The 20,381-nt window shown below is 50.3% G+C and overlaps 1 protein-coding gene across 8 annotated transcripts in view; it reads left to right on the top strand.

The window, feature by feature from the left end:
* Positions 1-13,813, top strand: part of ILF3 (interleukin enhancer binding factor 3) — a 29,342-nt gene extending 15,529 nt beyond the window's left edge. For 2 of the 8 annotated variants that reach the window (XM_021083797.1, XM_021083798.1), the window contains exons 5-20: positions 1,267-1,414; positions 2,833-2,924; positions 3,309-3,404; positions 4,100-4,211; positions 4,633-4,730; positions 5,302-5,413; positions 5,506-5,616; positions 5,978-6,177; positions 6,516-6,677; positions 7,137-7,262; positions 7,369-7,545; positions 7,643-7,796; positions 7,929-7,979; positions 11,297-11,647; positions 12,411-12,536; positions 13,143-13,813. In XM_021083797.1, the coding sequence (XP_020939456.1) occupies positions 1,267-1,414; positions 2,833-2,924; positions 3,309-3,404; positions 4,100-4,211; positions 4,633-4,730; positions 5,302-5,413; positions 5,506-5,616; positions 5,978-6,177; positions 6,516-6,677; positions 7,137-7,262; positions 7,369-7,545; positions 7,643-7,796; positions 7,929-7,979; positions 11,297-11,647; positions 12,411-12,536; positions 13,143-13,273 (2,247 nt within the window). In that variant the 3' untranslated portion in view covers positions 13,274-13,813. Of the gene's footprint in view, positions 1-1,266; positions 1,415-2,832; positions 2,925-3,308; positions 3,405-4,099; positions 4,212-4,632; positions 4,731-5,301; positions 5,414-5,505; positions 5,617-5,977; positions 6,178-6,515; positions 6,678-7,124; positions 7,263-7,368; positions 7,546-7,642; positions 7,980-8,421; positions 12,537-13,142 lie in introns of all 8 variants that reach the window. The other 6 variants (XM_021083793.1, XM_021083794.1, XR_002341639.1 and 3 more) reach the window with 5 other exon arrangements.

The following is a 20,381-nucleotide window of genomic DNA, read 5'->3' on the forward strand; positions in this document are numbered from 1 at the left end:
ATTTTCCAAGGTTTCTTTGTCCTCCCAGTAATGTGTCTACTTTGCTTTCCTTAACAAAAATCATAAAGGTTTGAGTTGATTGATTAAGGCATATAAACTGGTATACTAAAGAAAGCAGAAGTCAGGGAGTTAGTTCCCTTGTGGCACAATGGGTTAAAGATCCAGTATTATCACTGCATCGGCTTGGGTCACTGTTGTGGCTCGGGTTTAATTCTTGGCTTGGAACTTCCGTATGCTTTGGGTGTACCCCCCCACACCCCCTAAAAAGAAAAGCAGAAATCACAATTGTGAACATTCTTTTATAGACCCATGCATTTGCAGCAAGTATGTGCTTTTTTATTTTATTTTATTTTTTGTCTTTTGAGGGCCGTACTCGCGGCATGTGGAGGTTCCCAGGCTCCCAGGCTAGGGGTCTAATCAGAGCTGTAGCCGCCAGCCTACACCACAGCCACAGCAACGCCAGATCCTTAACCCACTGAGTGAGGCCAAGGATCGAACCAGCAACCTCATGGTTCCTAGTTGGAATCATTTCTGCTGTGCCACGATGAGAACTCCCAAGTATGTGCTTTTATAGGCGTGGTGAAATGATTTTACTGCACTCAGATTTCAATCCATGCTCATAGCTGCTCCTCTTGGTGTGGAAATAGCAGTAGCTGGATGCCTACTTTGTGCTGGGTGCTGTGCTTTCCATGCTGTGTCTGATTTAAGTCCTCTGCAGCCTTGCAGTGTAGGTCATGTCATTAAGTCCATTTTACAAATAAGAAAGCACAATCTTTTGTTGATTTGTTTGTTTTGGCTGCTCCTGTGGCATGTGAAAGTTCCCTGGGCCAGGGATTGAACCTGTAAGGCAGTTGTAACCTGTGGCACAGATCCTTAACCAGCTGCACCACAAGGGAACTTTCCTAGAAACTACAATCCTAATGAGATTTAAGTGATTTGTCCAATGTTACTCAACTAGCAAGTGACAGAATGAGGGTTCACACCCTCATCTCCTCCCAGACCCTAAACTCTTTAATGTTGCATTGTATTATAAAGCTTCCCGTGAAAATCACTTCTCTAAGTAGTAGTCACCTCCTCTCTGGAGTACCTGGAAAATGGCCAGAGACCTGAGCATCAAGAAGGAGGTTCTAACCCAGAGCTTGAGGCACTGCTCTCTGTTGATCACAGCCCAGAGAGTTGGCCCATTTTTCTGTAGTAACCAGGAGCTAAATAGAACTGTTGATTGCTTTGAGAAAGTGTGTTTGAAAGCTGCCCTTTCTTTTGTAGGCTGTTACAGAAGACAAGTATGAAATACTCCAATCTGTCGATGATGCTGCAATTGTGATAAAAAACACAAAAGAGCCTCCATTGTCCCTGACCATCCACCTGACATCCCCTGTTGTCAGAGAAGAGATGGAGAAAGTATTAGCTGGAGGTAGGGAGGCTGAGAAAGGCCAGCAGGACTTTGGAAACTTGGTGTTCCCTCACTATTCAAATGTGCTATTCAGTTTTAGACTGCTTTGATAAAAGGATAGCGGTGTAGCTTTTGACCACCTTTACTTTAAGATCTCATCTCCCATTTGGTTCAGTCCTGGGAGTTAACAAAACAGTTGCACTAAAAGTGAGTAGCACTTTTCCTAGAGGACTGCACCATTTTTGTTTTCTTAATCCTTGGATGTTCTCATTGGTGTTAAAACGAGTTTTCTTATGTTGAGCCATTCTCTGGCCTTGGAAAAGTGTGTCCCTGGTGATGTTAGGCTTTTTAGATTATGGACGACAACCAAATGGTTTCTGCATGAGCATCACGTTGGACTTGTGCGAGCAGCTTATGTTGCAGCAGAACCGAGGGCTTCTTCGTTTGTCCTCTTCCATTGGCTGCTTTTATCAGTTGCAGTAACCGAAATGCAAAGGGCTGATGCAGAGTTTTGGATAAAGTTTGAAACAATTGAGCAATTTCAAACGAAATCTTTGAACCTCAGACAATGATAATATGTTCACGATTCAGAGTCCACCCAGTGCCCCTCACACATCTCTGGGTGGATTTTTTCAGTCACAGCTCTCACCCCACAAAGTAGAGGTAATAGGCCTTATCCAAATCCCTGACACACGGATGGCAGAAACGACAGGTGCTCCGGTTTTGCTGCAGCACAGGCTCACACGTGCGCCCTTGTTGCTGTTCTTTGATTACCTTTGGTTCCAATACCTGATTGACTACCAGAGCCCTTCTAGTTTATCAATTTAGGGACGCTGGACCTTTGACCAACAGGACTCTCTCTGTCAAGGGCTGGGGCTAGGGCAGTCCCGCCTGGTGGGCGGAGGTGGTCCCCTTTGCTATAGATGCCTCAGGGGATGGCCTGTGGGAAGCAGAGAGGGAGTGCATTTCTACTCCCCCTACCTGTTTTTCTGGGGTTTTTTTTGGTTTTTTTGGTTTTTTTTTTTTTTTTGGTTTTTGGTTTTTGTTTTTTTGCTAATGAATTTTTTAGCATAGCTAATTTATTGGGAGATCCTGGGGAGGAAGCAAGGTAACAGTCTATTAGAAGATAGGATCCACCTATCTGTCCCCCTCCCCCATGGGATTACTTACTTTTAGAGTAACTTTCCACTTTTCTTTTTTGTTTTTGTTGGGTTTTTTTCTTTTTCTTTTTTCTTTTTGGAGGGGCCTCTGATTTTTATGATCTCCTCTCAGGGCAGAGTTAAACACACTTGAGCTGCTCCTTCCCTGGTCAAGGGTGGACATGACTTGAGATTCTAGGAGCCTCAGCTGCCCTTTAGGAAGCTGCCACATCCCCTTTCCACCTGACAGAAACCCCTTGGTCAAACTGTGCCTTGTCTTCTTATTCCATCCATGAATAGAAACGCTATCAGTCAACGATCCCCCGGACGTTCTGGACAGGCAGAAATGCCTTGCTGCCTTGGCGTCCCTCCGACACGCCAAGTGGTTCCAGGTTTGCATTTTGTTCTTCTATTTGTCTTTCGGTAGAGAATTCCTAAGTTTTAACTTGGCTAACTTACCACTGTAAAGTTTCGGTAACATTGAAGAGCCCCGTGCTGCACTTAGCACCTGCAGGCATGCAGTTGCTAAAGGAGCACGCCTAGACAAATTTGCCACCCCCAGGAGAGGCTTGTGACTGAGTAGGTGGGCAGTTGCTGCTTTGTGCCAAGAGTAACATTCTCGTCACGCGGGTAAACCGCTGCTGACCACACACTTGATGGTCTTGAGTGTTCAGTTTACCCTTGACAAAGTAGCACCCTAAGACTTGTGTTTTTCATGTTAGCCTTATGTTCATAAAGGTTCCTTGGTGTAAAGAACTTGTGCTTTGTTCCTCTAGGCCAGAGCCAATGGGCTGAAGTCGTGTGTCATTGTCATCCGGGTCCTGAGGGACCTGTGCACTCGCGTGCCCACTTGGGGTCCCCTCAGAGGATGGGTAAGGCATCTTGTAGCTATGGCCACCACGGGGTCTTGTCTGCAGGGACCTCCCAGGTCCCAAGAATACTTTAATGGTGCATGGGCTGGAGTGGCCTGTCAGGGATGTGGCCCATGCCTCCAATCATAGCTGCTTGTTGAGCAGCTACTGTGTGCCACCCCTTGGGTGGGGATGAGAGTGAGACCAGGGTACCTGTGAGGGTGCACAGCTTCGCCTAGGTGGGGCAACCAGGCAGTGTACTCACTATGACAGGCTCCACTCCATGAAGAAGCTTTTTGTAGCTGCTCTTAGGCGTCAGCAAACTGGGATGCACAGGCCAATTTTGGCTGGTTGCCTGTCTGTCTTTTTTTTTTACAGTCCAGTTAAGAATGGCTTTTATATTTCTAAATGGCTGCATTTTAAATATAAGTACCTACATAACAGCATAAGCTTTGCCTCTTGTCCCACACAGCCTGAAAGATTTAACATCTACCCCTTTACAGAAAGTTAGTTGAGTCCCACTGTGGGTGTTCTGTCTTTGGCTTAGCCCCAACTTAGAGGCCATAACTCCCCGCCGAGCGCCCCCCAAACACACACACACACACACACACACCCACCCACACACACACCCACACACACCCACCCACCCACCCACACACCTCAGCACTGGCCAACTCTCTCCTAAACACTGGCTAACTGTTCTTCTTGCCTTTCAGCCCCTCGAGCTCCTCTGTGAGAAGTCCATTGGCACAGCCAACAGACCAATGGGTGCCGGCGAGGCCCTGCGGAGAGTGCTGGAGTGCCTGGCGTCAGGCATCGTGATGCCAGGTTGGGGCCTTGTGCTTAGCAAGTTGCAGGGAAAAGACAGGGATTGAGGCCCTGAGGCCACTTCCTGGCGGGTCCCCTGACTGGGTTAGGGCATCAGCAGACCCGTGTCCCCTTAGGGATAAAGCATGTGACTACCCTCTTGCACCATCATATCCAGCCCTGTGCCGGCTCCGCAGCTGTGACTCAGGGCGGATCCGGGGCAGTGGTGACCCACTCCCACCTGAGCTCCTTGCTCTGAGACACATGTGGATTATTTCTCTCACAGGCTGGACGCCGAGTGGGTCACCGAGCTCAGTGTGTTTTCCAGAGCTGGGTGTGGATGGGGCGTGGGGGGTAATGCACTTGGTTCCCTCAGCCAGCACAACTCTTCCGAGATGCTAAAGATAATCCTCTGCATATCTTCCTTGTTTCCTGCCTTCAGATGGTTCTGGCATTTATGACCCTTGTGAAAAAGAAGCCACTGATGCTATTGGGCATCTAGACAGACAGCAACGGGAAGATATCACACAGAGTGCGCAGGTATAGTCATCGCCATTGCCAACGTGAGCCCTTACCCAGTCTGTAATCACTGGCTTCCAGTTTCATTACTGGGTATTCTCAGGATAGCCACTGGATTCTTAGGCTCAGGTTGGGGACTGAAGGTCGAGGGATCGTGCCTGATACAGGGCGCCCCAATCTGGGCTGCTTCTTTCCCCTGGCGCCACGAGTGGTTGTCGCCTGCCCCCTCAGCCTGCTCGAGTGCCATTTTCTGACACCGAGTTCAGCGGGGAGATGTATTTGCTGTGTGGACTGCTCCAGGGGTCCTTCCCTTGCAGGCCCACCACGTGGCTCCGTGTGGCAACCAGTCCCCAGGTTGGGGTCTCCTGTATTTCTCTCAAGGGGGGTGGTCACAGGCTGGCCTTCCCCCACAGCAAGGCTGGGCCCTGGCAGTCAGGCCCTCCCCTGGCTGTCAGGGGACCCCCTTGCTGTTGTAGGGGAGACTGTTAGCAACTCCCTCAGCTCCCACTCCTTCCATAAGACCTTAGTGAGCGCACACATACTGGCTGGGAACGCAGGGCTGCTGAGTCAGATTCCTCTTCTCCTCCTCCAGCATGCTCTGCGACTTGCTGCATTTGGCCAGCTGCATAAAGTCCTGGGTATGGATCCTCTGCCTTCTAAGATGCCCAAGAAACCAAAGAATGAAAACCCAGTGGACTACACGGGTAAGCATGCCATGGGGCCCATAGCCAGGCAGGCAGTGTCAGTAGAATGCCTGGCTGCATTCTCACCTGCTTCTGTCTTGATCTCATTTCAGTTCAAATACCCCCCAGTACCACCTACGCCATTACGCCCATGAAACGCCCGATGGAGGAAGATGGGGATGAAAAGTCTCCCAGCAAAAAGAAGAAGAAGATTCAGAAGAAAGGTAGAAGCATTCATAGAAGCATTCATTTGTAGTACTTTTATTCTCTATCTGGCTTCACTAAGGTTCACCCCAAAGTGGTGAGATGCCTGCTTTTGTCCTATTTTTCTCAGGCGTGATATTTAAGTTCTTTTAAAAATGATTAAATGTAACACAGACATGGAACACAAGTGGGGCAGATGTGCCTCAGCTGGTGCCTGTAGGCATGGTGGGTGTCTGGGACAGTGCAGGCAAGGCCTTGCCATGTGTGTCTGCCTGGTCCACTGCCCAGTGCTGCTTTGTGCAATGGGCAGTCAGAAGAGGTACCTCTCCGCAGTCCAGAATTGACTGATTTGCCAGAACAATGTTGGTGTGCTCTCTCTAGAGGAGAAGGCAGAGCCTCCCCAAGCTATGAACGCCCTAATGAGACTGAACCAGCTCAAGCCGGGGCTGCAGTACAAACTGGTTTCCCAGACTGGACCAGTCCACGCCCCCATCTTCACCATGTCTGTGGAGGTAGATGGCAACTCATTCGAGGCTTCTGGACCATCCAAAAAGACTGCCAAGCTGCACGTGGCTGTTAAGGTAAGTGTGGCCAATGGTGGTGTGAGCCATGCACTTGTCCTCCCAACAGTGAAATGCTTTCTTCGTCCAGGGCTCCTTCAGAGCCATCATCTCTTATTTAAGCACCAGGCTTAGGGAGGGCATTCGAACACTGAAATGGTTAGATGTCTGAATGCTTGCCAAGTTGTACGTGGCTAGAATGCCATTATCACTGTGGCTGACAGGCTGGGGAGTCACAAGAAAGCTCCCCTTGGCTGGATGCTACCCCAGAAGCTTCTGGTTCAGGATCCCAGTGTGGAAGGGAACCTGCGTGGGTGAGCCCTCTGTCACCAGGGGCTCTGTCGGTCTCCTCCTTGTAGGTGTTACAGGACATGGGCTTACCCACGGGCGCCGAAGGCAGAGACTCCAAAGGGGAGGACTCAGCCGAGGAGATGGACACAAAGCCAGCCTTGCTGATGCCTCCGCCTATGATGGAAGCTCTCTCAGCCCACAGCTCTCTCTTCTGTGATCCCACTGCCGAGGTGAGCCTGTGGTGGGCGCTGGAATGCCAGACAGGAGGGATCAGGCAGCCCCATGTCCTGTGAATTGGTGCTGTGAACCAATAACAGTTACCTGTTCCTGTTGTTTTCCTTCAAAAGAGTAATCATCTGGGCTAGGAGCCTGTAGAGGGAGTTGGAGCCATTGAGCCATGACCAAGAGGCTTCTGCGGGTGTTGACCCAACCTCTGGGGTTGCATTGGGGTGGCCTTCAGTCAAGGACTTGCTGTTTCCCTGGGTGATAGGGTGCAGGTGGAGGTGGTCTGCTTGCTGGCAAGCCCACAGGGGACTTATAGGGAGACGAATGTCCAGGGGGACAGCAGAGTAAATGGAGCAGAGGGCCTCAGTTGACATGACATAGGGGCTGCTGCCTTCCATGTGTTGGAAAGCCCTTAGCTGAGTTTGTTGGTTTTCTTTTCTGCTTTCCCTGAGAACGTAAAACAGCAGGGGCCGATCCTGACCAAGCATGGCAAGAACCCTGTTATGGAACTTAATGAAAAGAGGCGTGGCCTCAAGTATGAGCTCATCTCAGAGACCGGGGGCAGCCATGACAAACGCTTTGTCATGGAGGTGAGTGATCCTGGGGCCGTTCCCATAGAGGCCTGGGGTCTTTGGAGAGTGCCCCTACCCCAAGGGAGGTGTAGGGTCACCCTCAGCACGCATCTGTTCTTCTTAGGTCGAGGTGGATGGACAAAAGTTTCAAGGTGCTGGTTCCAACAAAAAGGTGGCCAAAGCATATGCCGCCTTTGCTGCACTAGAAAAACTGTTCCCTGATACCCCTCTTGCCCTTGATGCCAACAAGAAGAAGAGGGTCCCTGTGCCTGTGAGAGGGGGACCGAAATTTGCTGCTAAGGTGAGAGGTTGGCCCTGAGCTCTCTAGGCTGGGCATCTATTCTCTGGTGATTTAAGTGGGTGGCAAATGTAACTTAACTGTGTTCTCTCCCATCCAGCCACATAACCCTGTGTATGGCATGGGCGGCCCCATGCACAATGAAGTACCCCCGCCCCCTAACCTTCGAGGGCGGGGAAGAGGAGGAAACATCCGTGGTCGAGGGAGAGGTAGAGGATTTGGTGGTGCCAACCATGGAGGCTACATGAATGCTGGTGAGGACCCTCGTCCTGCGCTGTTCCCATGGGCCTGTCCTCCGGGCCCCTGGAGTCTGCTGGGGTGCCAGAAGAGGCAGGGATGGGGCAGGCCCACCTCCTTCCCTGGTGACTCTGTCTGTTCTCCTCCAGGCGCCGGGTATGGCAGCTACTATGGAGCCAACTCGGCAACCGCCGGCTACAGTAAGTGCGTGTTTCTCTCTGTCTGAGCTTGGGAAGAAGCTGCAGCTTAACTGTTGTGGCTTAAGTTAGAGCAAGGCGGCCCCATCAGCAGAGACGTTTCTGAGGGTTGAGGCCGGCTTGCACCTGTTCTCAGTGGTTAGGTCGGGCAATCCTCCAGCACCCCCATCCTGCAGAAATGTAATTTCAAATGTGATACATTTATGTGACTTCAAAGTTCATTAAAAGTCAAAATTTTAAATTTCTCTGCTTTAAGCCACGTGAAGCACCAATCCTGTGAATATGCTTTTCCTGACAGTGCACAGCTCTTGTCTTGAGATGGAGCCTTCATTGGGGGGTTACAGGAGCAGAGAAATCTAAAACATGAATTTCAAATGCGGCACTCTGTGCCATTTTTCAAAAGAATTCTAATTTTTTTTCTCTGCTCTGTCTCCCCCTTTTGTAGGTGACTTTTTCACAGACTGCTACGGCTATCATGATTTTGGGTCTTCCTAGAGCATCTAAAAGTATTGCACACAAAATCAACTTTTTACTCCAATTTTCTCGAACTCCAAAACCCAAAGTGTCCGTGCTGTGCCCTGTGCTTCACTGGGTTTCTCAACCGTGGCTTGTCACCGCAGCTTGTCTGAAACTCTTAGCCTGCAGATTTTAAGACAATGGCAGTTTTTATCGTGATTTGCCTTTGAACTTGGTCATATTGAAGTTCACAATAAGTGGAAACCAATTTTCAGAGAATGTTTTTGTGCAGAATTGCACAGAATTCTAGAGTCAGCGTTGGTCAGCATCAAGGCAAAAGCCCACCTTTTGCTTTTGGAAAGCATTACTTTATTTAAAAGATAGATAATAATGTATTTTAATCTACCTTTGTCTTAATTTACAGCAGGTTATGTATGAATTTTTAATCTTAACAAATTCCCAAATCTGGTTGATGCCTTTGACAGTAATAATTTCACCTCATCTGAATCCAGAGCCACCAGCCTTTTCTCTTTTTTTCTTTTTTCTTCTTTCCTTTCCTTTTTTTTTCTTTTTTTTTTTAAATAAGTGTCTAAAACATTGAGAACACTCAGGACTTGTATATTGTTCCAAGTTAACCTCTTCTGCCTTTTGTGATGGGTTCTTGTTTGGGGACGCTTTAGCTAGTGAACTCTAAAAGGTATCAAAACTGTGCTTCTGCTATTAGTGTGAGAGATAGGCTTTGGGAAGAGAACGTAGAATTTGCAAGTCCTAATCACTGCGGCAAATGTATGGGATTCTAGGTTTTTTCCTTTTTTTTTTTTTTAAGCGGGGCTTCAAAAATAATCAGGAAGAGCCTAACACATAGCGCAATTCTCAGCAGGGCTCGTGCTGCTGGGTGCACAGCTGCAGCAGGTTCCAGAAGGCCTGGAGCGCTTCTGCCCTCTGATTTTAGGATGCAGGCTTGAGTTTGTGGCTTCGCCCTGTGAACAGAAGTACACAACGTTTTGGCTATTGAATGAGACCCCCATTTCCTGGCGGGAGTTCTTCAGAATGAGTATATTTTTGGCTCTGGTCAGCAGTTCTTTTTGCAACAAAGCCTGCTTCTGCATTGACTTGCAAGATTTTGCGTTTATTCAGGCAAAAACTCGTCAAAACGGTTATTTTGTTCCCAGGGGTTTGAAACATTCAGTGAAACCTTTTAAAACTTTGATTGCATGTGTTTCTTTTTGTTTTTTTGTTTTTTTTAAGAACGTTATTGTTTGAGAATAATGTCTTTTTATACCAGGAAATAGTTATCCTGAAATGACGTTGAAACCCCTCTCCCCTTTTTCCTTTTTTTTTTTTTTTTTTTCTTAAATCAATACATGCGAAAGTAGTAAGCCCTCATTCCCAAGCTGGCAGAGGGGCAGGGAGGCGCTTAGAGCAAGCCTTAGGCAGCAGAGGTGGCAGGGTTCTGAGAGGGGTTTGAAGAGGATTCCTGTCTTCCAGCGTCCTCATGGAGCTTTTGTATGTTTACTCTCTTGCATTCTGGGAAATGTCCTTCTTGGTGTTTTGGCCTTGTGGAGGCAGGGGGTAGTTCTGGAGAAAATTAACTGATGTTGCAGATCAGTTCTATCTAAATTATTGTCTAAATCACTCAAGACACAGCAGTGTGGGATGTACATCTCCAGTGGGCGGAATGTGCTTGAGGACTCCCAAATTAACCCTCTTCAAAAGGCAGGAGCCCCTTGGTGCTAAGTATAGGAAGGAAGAGCAGGCTGTGCCTGCTCCTTTCTCCCACTCTGGGCGTAACGGCCTTGGTGACTTTGGCAGGGGCCGCACTAGCCAGCAAAGGTATACATAGGCTCACCTGCTCCCGGTGCCCAGGAGCTCTGCTGTCCCTGTGTGAGCACTAGGGATTGTGCACAGGGTTGGAGAGCCACCTGCATTATCTGTTCTCTTCTCACCTTGCCTCAGCCGACCCATCTTCTGTTGGTTTATCTGAATGGTGGGGGCTGTGTCTTCTAGTGTCTATACTTAGTGACCACATTGAGGTGGGGGCACCGTGACATTCTTTGCTCCAGGGCCTGAGAATGTGGTGGCCTCACTGCTTGCTTGTCAGTCCTGCCTCTCAATCCTGCCTGTACCCAGCAGCTGTGCTGGGAGCAAGAAGGGTCCCTCTGAGGTGCCGCTCAAGGCAGTAGCTTGAGGCCCCGCCTGGTTGTTCAGATCCCATCCATAGCCAGTTTCTTTTCCCCCTGAGGCTATGGAATCATTACTAAAGATAGGCATTTGAGCTTATTATACCAGAGAGATGCTCCAGGTCATTTGTAAGTTTCCATTTATTTGGTCTTCCTAGAACCAGGTCAGACCACTTGGTCTTACAAGAGTAACACTGGTTTCAGATGCATCGTTAAAGAGCGTCTGCTGGGGTCACCCAGGCATGTGACTGTAGAATCTCTTCCCAGCACAGCAGGGGGGAGGTGGCAGGGGCCAGCTGCTTCTGTGGGGCTTTGCTTTTCCTGTCACCGTTGGGGACATCTGGGTAGCAGTCAGTCTTGAATGTCATTCTGTACCCGGAGCCCTTCTCATTGTAACGTTGACATCCGCTGCAAAAGCTGCTGTCAGTCTGCTCTTGTGCTGCTGCTTGGCAAAGATCCATTGTTGTCATCAGCTGATGGGTGAGTGGAGCTGAAGGCTGGGCCAGCCCAAACCAGGCTGCTTAAAGGACCAGAGCTGCTGCTCCTCTCTCCTGCCTCTTTCTTGGCCTGGTCAGTGGGCTTGTGGGTCACCTGGCTCTTGGGTCAGCCTTTAGGACCCACAGCTGCAACCTCCTCCTCCCCCATCTCCCAATCCTCTGCCTGACCTGCTGCCTTCCTCTTTAGGTCAGTTCTACAGCAATGGAGGGCATTCTGGGAATGCCGGCGGCGGGGGCGGTGGTGGCTCTTCTGGCTACGCCTCCTACTACCAAGGTGACAGCTACAACTCACCAGTGCCGCCGAAACATGCTGGGAAGAAGCAGCCACATGGCCAGCAGAAGCCCTCCTATGGCTCAGGCTACCAGTCCCATCAAGGCCAGCAGCAGTCCTACAACCAGAGCCAGTACAGCAACTACGGCCCACCGCAGGGCAAGCAGAAAGGCTATAATCATGGACAAGGCAACTACTCCTACTCAAACTCTTACAGCTCTCCCGGAGGCGGGGGCGGATCAGACTACAGCTACGAGAGCAAATTCAGTGAGTTGGCCTCCAGAGCCGCTTGGCCTGGCCAGGGTCTGGGCTGGTGGCACGTCCTGTTGAGTTTCAGAAGCTCAGCACTGCCCCGACCTCCAGAGGGGCTGGAAGGGCACGGGGTGGTGCTGGCTGAAGGGCGGGTGTTAGGATAATTCTGGAAGCAAAGTCCTCCGGCCCAGGTCTTTGCTATCCCCTTGTCTTTGCCTCAGGTCCCGGAAGCTGTGGGCTGAGGCTGGGGCATGAGCTTAGATAGAACTCTAAGTCTGGGCAGCAGCTATGAGGTAATCTCTAGGAAGGGGCTCTGGAAGCAGTGGTCACCCAGCACCTAACAGATCCTGTTACTTCTCCTTCGACCTCATGCACAGAGCCTGAATGCTGAAGCTCCATTAGTGGCCCAGCTGGGGAAACATGTGCATGTGCAGGACAGCAGGCAGCCTTAAAGAAGCTGTGCTGTCTTTGTGGGCCTGTCAGAGGCCGAGTGGGAGAGGGGAGGAGAGGAGGTTATGGGAGGCTTTGGTTGGAAAAGCAGGTGAGAAGGCATGGTGGAACTGAGCTTTAAAACTTGATGTTACAGGGCTCCAGGGCCCCTGGCACTTCATGGTTGGACTGATGTGTACCAAATTTAAACAGCTAAGACAGGGAGCTGTGCAAAGGCCCAGGGTCTCAGTCAAGGGCCTGCCACTTTAGGACCACAGGACAAGGAACCTAAACTGCCCAGGTGTATCTTGGCTGTAGCCCCTTAACTATGCTGTCTTCTCTCCCCCAGACTACAGCGGTAGTGGAGGCCGAAGTGGCGGGAACAGCTACGGCACAGGAGGGTCGTCCTACAATCCAGGGTCACACGGGGGCTACGGTGGAGGTTCTGGGGTTGGCTCCTACCAAGGCAAACAAGGTGGGCCTGGGTCAGTGGGACAGTATAGGGGGCCTGAAACTCAGCAGGGGCCACACAGATTCTGTGAGGAGGGGTGGGGCCTGGTATGAGTAGATAGCACATGTGGGTGCTGCAGTAACAGCTGCCGCTTGATTTACATGTTGGGGAAGAACAGGGGGTGGGAGATGCAGGCCCTTGGGCCCATGTGGGAACACAGGCTTAGGCATTCTTCCAGCCTTGGGGTCTTCCAGAGCCAGACATCCAGAAATTGCCTTGCTCTTAAATGTTGATATCAGCATGATATAATGCTGGAAACTTTGAGGGCCAAACAACCTGATGTTTGAGCTTTGGATTGGGGTGGCGTGTTCAGCCTTGTGCTCAGGCAGCCCCCAGTTAGAGCTTCCCAGCCAACATGTCCCCACCCCTCATAAACCCAGGTGTGATGCTTTCACCTCACAGGGCTCTTGGTATAGCTAGACCAAGTACAGGCATTTAGAGCAAGGCAGAGCCCGCACCACTGCTATCTCGCTGTTTGATACAACTCAGGTATTGGCTGGCATCCGGAGCTCTGCCTTCGGGTAGGCCTGTGCCTTTCACATCTATCTAACCCACTGCTCTCTCCCTTAGGCTATGCGTCACAGTCGAACTACAACTCCCCGGGGTCCGGCCAGAATTACGGCCCTCCCAGCTCCTACCAGTCATCACAGGGGGGCTATGGCAGAAATGCAGATCACAGCATGAACTACCAGTACAGATAAAGCCCTCAGGGGTGAAGATTTGTACCTTCTGCACTTACCCCCCCCCCCCCCCGCCGTTGTAAGATTCAGTTTTATGCATCACAGTTAACATGTCAACAGGCCCCTCCGCCCTCCCCTGTCCACATTGCTGTGTTGTGAGGTGCAGCTGGTCACTCCTGTGGCCCGTCCTGTGACCCCTATTTAGCCGTGTTTGGGACTCCATGTCTTCAATGGTTTGTTAGTTGCCATTACAACTTGTCTGAGTAGTTTCTTGAGTTCTTGCAGTTAAGTATCCTTCTGTCTATTTACAATTGGTGTTAGTGTTAACTCAGTTTGTCTTTAAATAGTTACGGAAGGGATACGTCATCTGTTAATGCTTTTGTGAAGTGAGTTAAACGAGCTTTCTGTATTCTAATGCTTTAGTGTTTCAGTTTTATAAGTGAAGATTTTATTTTAAAAACCAGTGGGGAAGAGTGGGGGTTTTTTTTGTATGTCTGGATCATTCAGGCAGTACATCTGAATTAAGCTGAATGTAGACAAATAAAGAAAAACAAAACTCTGTGCCTGTTGTAGGCCTGAGTGTGTGGTCTGCCAGCAGTGGGATTGGCAGGTTCCTTTGCTCTGTTCCCAGCCCAGGAAGCTAGGCTAGGTGAGGCCAGACAGTCCCTGGTCACCAGAGAAGGTCCAGCTCCAGGTCTTTAGACATCTTTACTCTGGCCAGGGCCAGCAACCTAATCTCCACGGAGCTTCTAGATCTTGTGTCCCAGTGGCTCCACAGTCCCAGCTCTCCCCATGGGCTGCAGAGCTGCTTATGGTGGTCCTCACCACTGGTTTGGGGGTTGCTCACACAATTTGGAATGTTTCATTTTCTCCTCCACCGACCGTGATTCCATTTTTTATTTTGTTTGTTTGTCTTTTTAGGGCCGCACCCATGGCATATGGAGGTTCCCAGGCTAGGGGTTGAATCAGAGCTGTTGCTGGCCTACACTATAGCCATAGCAATGCCAGATCGGAGCTGCGTCTGTGACCTGCACCGCAACTCACGGCAGTACCAGATCCTTAACCCACTGAACAAGGGATCAAACCTGCATCCTTGTGGATTCTAGTCAGATTTGTTTCCACTGAGCCATGAAGGGAACTGCCTGATACAGTTTTAAGTACAATCTCGACTTGGCATGGAGTAAAAACTCCTTGGTGTGGTACATGCAACCTAATTTGAGAAAGCCCAAGAGTTCCCGCTGTGGTGCGTTGCCAGGACGTAGGTTTGATCCCCAACCTGGTACTGTGGGTTATAGGATCTGGAGTTGCCACAGCTGCAGTGTCACAACTGTGGCTCAGATCTGATTCCAAGCCCAGGAAATCCACATGCTGTGGGCAGCTAAAAAAGGGAGGGGAAAAAAGCCCAAATGGATGTGACTGAAGGACCCCAAGATCTGGGAATCTGGTCACAGAACCATTTATGCCAGGCTGGCTGTTTGTATCTGCATTCTCTGGGGACACTCTTGCTCAGAGCTTGTTCTACAGAGTGCACTGTTGGGGTGCTTTTCAATCCTGGGCAGTTTTGCAGTGGCTAGGGGACCTAGTGGGTAGAGGCCAAGGGTGCTGCTGACCATTCTAGACTTAAATGTCAGTAGTGGGCAGGTGGAGGAACCCTCTGCAAGAGCAGCTCTTCCCAACTCTGGCCCCATCTCAGGAAGAGTGACACCAGCACCCAAATTGCCTTTCCTTTCCTTTGCTTGCCCACATGAGGTCTGCCATTGCATCTCCCCAGGAGTTCACCTAGTCTCTCCACCCTCTCAGAGTAGGCACTTTTTAAGATCTGAGCCTCATATGGCCCCTTGGCGTCCTGTGCTTTCTTAACCATGGCCATTGGGAGAAATCTGAACCATGCTTCACTCAGATTCACTCAGCTGAGGCAGAAAATCCAGTGTGGCTTCAGAGGAGACTTGCCTTACTGAGGAGGTGAAAGGTTGTACACAAAGAAAACTGGGAGGAGTTCCCATTGTGACTCAGCAGGTTAAGAACCCAACATGGAATCCATGAAGATGCGGGTTCAATCAGTGGCCTCGATCAGAGGGTTAAAGATCCAGCATTCCCGTGAGCTGTGGTGTAGTTCACAGACATGGCTCAGATCTGTGTGGCTGGCAGCTGCAGCTCAGATTTGACCCCTAGCCTGGGAACTTCGATATGCCTCAGGTGTGGCCTTTAAAAAAAAAAGAAAGAAAAAAAACCTGGGAGAATGTTCTTCCTCCCAAGCACCAAATGGTCTGGTGGGGGAGCTGGGCCCACAGTCAGGTCAGCCTGAAGTGTCCTTGGATTCCTCAGGTGTGTGTACTGGTGGAGACCACAGACCTGAGGGATGGCTTCCAGCTGGACCCCTCTCCCAGATGGGGGGGTGGTAGGAGGGCAGGGCTGGGACAAAAAGACCCACACAAAATGTTTAGAATGTTTTATTTGAGATGAGAGGGTGGATGGAAACTATCTGAAAATCCATGGGGAGGAGCACCTCTGTGCCACCTGCTTAATGCCTTCACCTCTGAACCTGCGTTCTCAACACAGCTTCCACCCTTGGTTTCCCAAGCTGCATCCACCAGCACCATTTATGTTCCTAGTGCATACCCACCACAAGGACAGGCACTCCAGTGTCAAAGAAGGCAGTCGGGGAATATTAATGTGGAAAGTCCTCAAGGAGGTAGGATTTGCTACCATGTGCCTCTTTTACTGGTAGGGGCAGGGCCTGGGTGTCTTGTCTGACAGATGCGCGTATGATTCTGTTCTGTGGCCCGGCCAAGTTGATGACCAGAAAGCAGTAACTTGGGGAGCAAGCAGGATTTTCCCTGGCTGCTTCCAGCTTCTGGTAGCTCTAGGCATCCCTTGGCTTGTGACAGCATCATTCCAATCTCTTGTGTTTCAAATCTCCTTCCATATATAAGGCTATCAGTCATTGGATTTGGAGCCCAGCCTAAATACATCTACAAACTAGGCCCTTATTTAAGGACCTTTCTCCCAAGGTCTTTAAATACAGCTACAAATTGCTATTTCCAAATGAGATGACATTAACAGGTATCAGCAGGTAGGACTTGGACATTCTTTTTGGGGGGAGAGTACCCCAGGCTGGGATAAGTTTCACCCCCATTGCTGCTGACTCAGCTCTGGGAGTTCACCACCTATGGTCAGCATTACTATAGTCAGGTCCTGACAGCATGGAACTGGAAGCATCTTGGCAGCATGATCAGTACCATTCTTGAGGAGACAGCTAATGAGCACAGATCCCTTGGTACCTTGACTCTGCTCAGAGACCTCAGTGGTGGTGATGTAGCTGGCCAACCTTGGTACCCCAGCCCTTAGGACCTGCCACCCCAGGAAGCTGGGTTCTGGAAGATAGGGCTGACACCTTGAATATGGAGAAGGCACCACTGCTGTTGGCATCACTCCTTCAGACTTAACCGAGGCCTCCCCAGGCCTGTTGTCCCTCGAGGTCAGGAGGCTAGCAGGCCAGTCTGGAGGAGGTGCAGGCAGGGCTGCTCTCTACCTCTTCCTCCTCAGCTAGGGCTTTGGTGGGCAACAGCTGACTTAGATGCCTTAGCCCATATGTTGCTGGAGAATGGTGTCCTGCATCTTCAGTCACCAGCAGAGGGCACCAGGAGCATCAGCAGGAAGAAAGGCTGGCCCACACATTCAGCAGTTTGATCAGGATAGGATTATTGGTGGATAGGCCATAGCGGCCAGTGGCCTGGAACTGGCACCACCCTGCAGGGCCCAGGATGCCTTTGGAGAGAAGGTAGGAAGGGAGAAAGCACAGGACTGATACCTCATGGTGGGTTGATGGAGTCACAGGGAGGGGCAGGGCTTTGTAAGGAATTCGAACTGATCCCAGGAGGTAAGCTCTGAAGGGATAGTAAACTAGGACTAAAGAGGGCCTCTGAGCAGCAGTGGGGGAGACAAATCCAGGATTTCTACATCCCCAGAGTCACTGGGGCCCTGGTTGTCCCTGTGGGCTGGGGTCTAGCCTGACCTGAGGTCACCACCCCCCGCCCTGGTAGGGAAACGTTTGCTCTGCCTTCCACCATTGACGAATGAATTCTTGTAATTACTGAGGCTTGCCTTGTCCTTAAGGACCCAGGCCAGGACATTTGCAGCTGGGCTGTCCAGCCTTAGAATTCAGTGTCCAGGTGTGAGCCCCACACTGGCTCTTCCCTCAGGCCTATCCTGAGACCTCTGGACACAATTTTGTGCAACCATGCAGCAAGCATTTTGGCTCAGAAGCTCATTCTAGCCCATCCCAGAATAAATGGAAACAGTGTGCTCATTTGTTTCTTTAACTTTCCGTGTCCATGTCCCTAATGGATGATGCGTATGTATCAGTCCAGTTCTGGGCATTGGGAATGTGGCAGAGTTCCTGTCCTCATTGAGCTTCCAGGCACCAACACAGCCCTGTCCTAGCTGGGGTAGGGAGTGTCAGGGAAGACATTCTGTGACTCCAGTGAGACAATACTGTTTTTTGCTTTTTGGGGCTACACACGCAGCATACGGAAGTTCCCAGGCTAGGGGTTGAATCAGAGCTGCATCTGCCAGCCTATGCTGCAGCTCATGGCAACGCTGGATCCCTGACCCGCTGAGTGAGGCCAGGGAGCAAACCCACATCCTCATGGATACTAGTCAGGTTCGTTTCCGCTAAGCCATGATGGAAACTCCGAGATGAAATTGTTGAATGGGACCAAAAGGGGTGTTAGGGAGGCTGAGCAAAGGGTGTGCTTTGCCTAGGGAATAGCACACTCAAAAAATTCTGGGAGTTGGGAATGGACTTAAAGGAGCTAAGTCAGTAAGTCATGCTGGTTGCAAAAAGGGAAAAGTGACTCGACGTCAGTCTATAGCCATGCAGGGCTGGTCCTCGATGGACAAGCAGAGGAGATGTAACCTTTATCCTGAGGGCAGTGGGGAGCCAGGGAAGGATTCTGAGCTGGGAAGAACCTAGGCTTAGTGGTGCTTCAGAACAGTCCCTTTTGCCTGTTGGACAAACAACAGGTGTGGAAGAGAAGAAAATATTGACTGGGAGACCAGCAAAGAGGCTTGAATTCTGGTCCATCTGAGGTTTACAGTGATTTATGTGTCAAAGTCCACTGGACTTGGTGAGAGACCAACTTCCAGACACAAAAGGGGTTAAAACTGCATATCCCAGACAGCTGACTCCACCAAGAGAGATATATTACCTTGCCCCAAGATACAGGAAGGATAGGGGGCCATACCCACTAGCTCTCCATTCTGCAGTGGTAAGATAAGCAAGGATGTTTAGGGAGTGGCCAAAGAGGTCATTTCACATAGGTTTCAAGTCCTGGGCACATGGCCTCCTTAGTGTCTGTCTCCCCAAAAAACTGGCCTCCTGGCAGCCAGGCTGTAGGGGCCTAGAATATCACAGGACAGCTCTCATCCCGGCTGGATAAACTAGAGAAAACACTGACCATCCAGGTTCCTTGCACAATCACCCAGGGCTCCAAGGATCCTTATTTCAACTTCAAGAGGTATTCGAAACCCCCAACTCCATACCCAGAAACTTGATTCCTGCCCTTCTACCTCCTGGGATCGTACGTAATACCCACCCCTACTGGGTACCACACCTTACTTCCAGTTTGGGGTTTCCCTGCGTAGTTGCGGCGACCCTAAGTAAGGGGGAGGTTGGTCTATCTACTGAGTCCCAGCCCTGCTCACGCATCTAGAAGCTCGCTCAAGCCTGCACTTGAGGGGCCAATAAACCATCCCAGGCCCCGCCTCTGCCAACATCACCGTTTCAAAAACCGCTTTCTGCTGCCCCAAAGCAGCCTCTTTACGCACCACTCTTTCCTTGCCCATTCAACAGGCTACGCCCAGAAGCTTTTCACAGGCGCCGCTCCTGGACAGCGTTCGCACGTCATGGCACAAGAGCTAATTGGACGGTTTCTCAATCTCCGCTACAGCACGCCGCTTCTAATAGGTCGCTTCCTCAGGCTCCTCCTCCTGGTCTACGGGAGACGCTAGTGACACTGTCCAGAGTGCTGAAGCCTTGCTTCCAGCGCCGCCTCAAGTGCTGCCTCTTGGGGTCCCCAGCCCTTCCTGCTGACCATTGCCAGAAACTCTAAAGCAGATCCCACTGAACCTAGACTGCACCTCACCTTCACCCTCTATTTTACTTCTGTTGATAGAAAAATCTTAACTCCATGCTCCGCTAAGAAACCCCCACTCTCCTATCTAGCTCAGAGCAAAGCCGAAGTGCTCACTGCAGGAGTTCCTGTTGTGGCTCAGCAGGTTAAGAACCCGACAAGTATCCATGAGGATGCAGGTTTGATCCCCGGCCTCACTCAGTGGGTTAAGAATCCAGCGTTGCCGCAAGATGCTGTGTAGGTCGCAGATGCAGGGTGGCCATGGCTGTGGCATAGGCTGGCAGCTGCAGCTTGGATTGGACCCTTAGTCTTGGAATTTCTATATGCCACGGGTGCGGTCCAAAAAAAAAAAAAAAAAAAAAAAAGTCCTCATCACAAACCAAAGGGCTTGGAGGATCTCACACTGTGACCTCCCCTACCCTTATGTTCCAGTCCTTCCAGCTACACTGGCCTCCTTGCTGCACTGCAAAGGATCCAGACACATTTCCACTGTGTTTTTGTTCACTGTTTCCACTGCCTGAAGTGCCCTCTCCCATATTTCCTTTGGCTCCTCCTTCATCTCACTCAGGCCTTAACTCAAATCTCACCTTCTCAGTGAAACGAGTCTTGAAACTCTTTAAAATAGTCACTTTCCTGAGTTTCTGTCGTGGCTCAGCGGTAACGAACCCGATTAGTACCCGTGAGGACAAGGGTTTGATCCCTGGCCTCGCTCAATAGGTTAAGGTGAGTTAAGGATCCAGCATTGCCGTGAGCTGCAGTGCAGGTTGTAGACTGGGTGGGATCCTGTGTTGCTGTGGCTGTGGTGTAGGCCGGCACCTGCAGCTCCTACTCGACTCCTAGCCTGGGAATTTTCATATCTTCTGGGCATAGCCCTAAAAAGACAATAAATAAATAAATCAAAGATGAATGTTGCTGCAAAGGCCCCGAATTGGGCGTCATTGGTGGGTGTTTTCCAGACACGGCCTCAGTGAGGACTTCACCAGCCTGGGAAACAG

Source organism: Sus scrofa, chromosome 2 (assembly GCF_000003025.6).
Source record: "Sus scrofa isolate TJ Tabasco breed Duroc chromosome 2, Sscrofa11.1, whole genome shotgun sequence".
NCBI classification, from domain to species: domain Eukaryota; kingdom Metazoa; phylum Chordata; class Mammalia; order Artiodactyla; family Suidae; genus Sus; species Sus scrofa.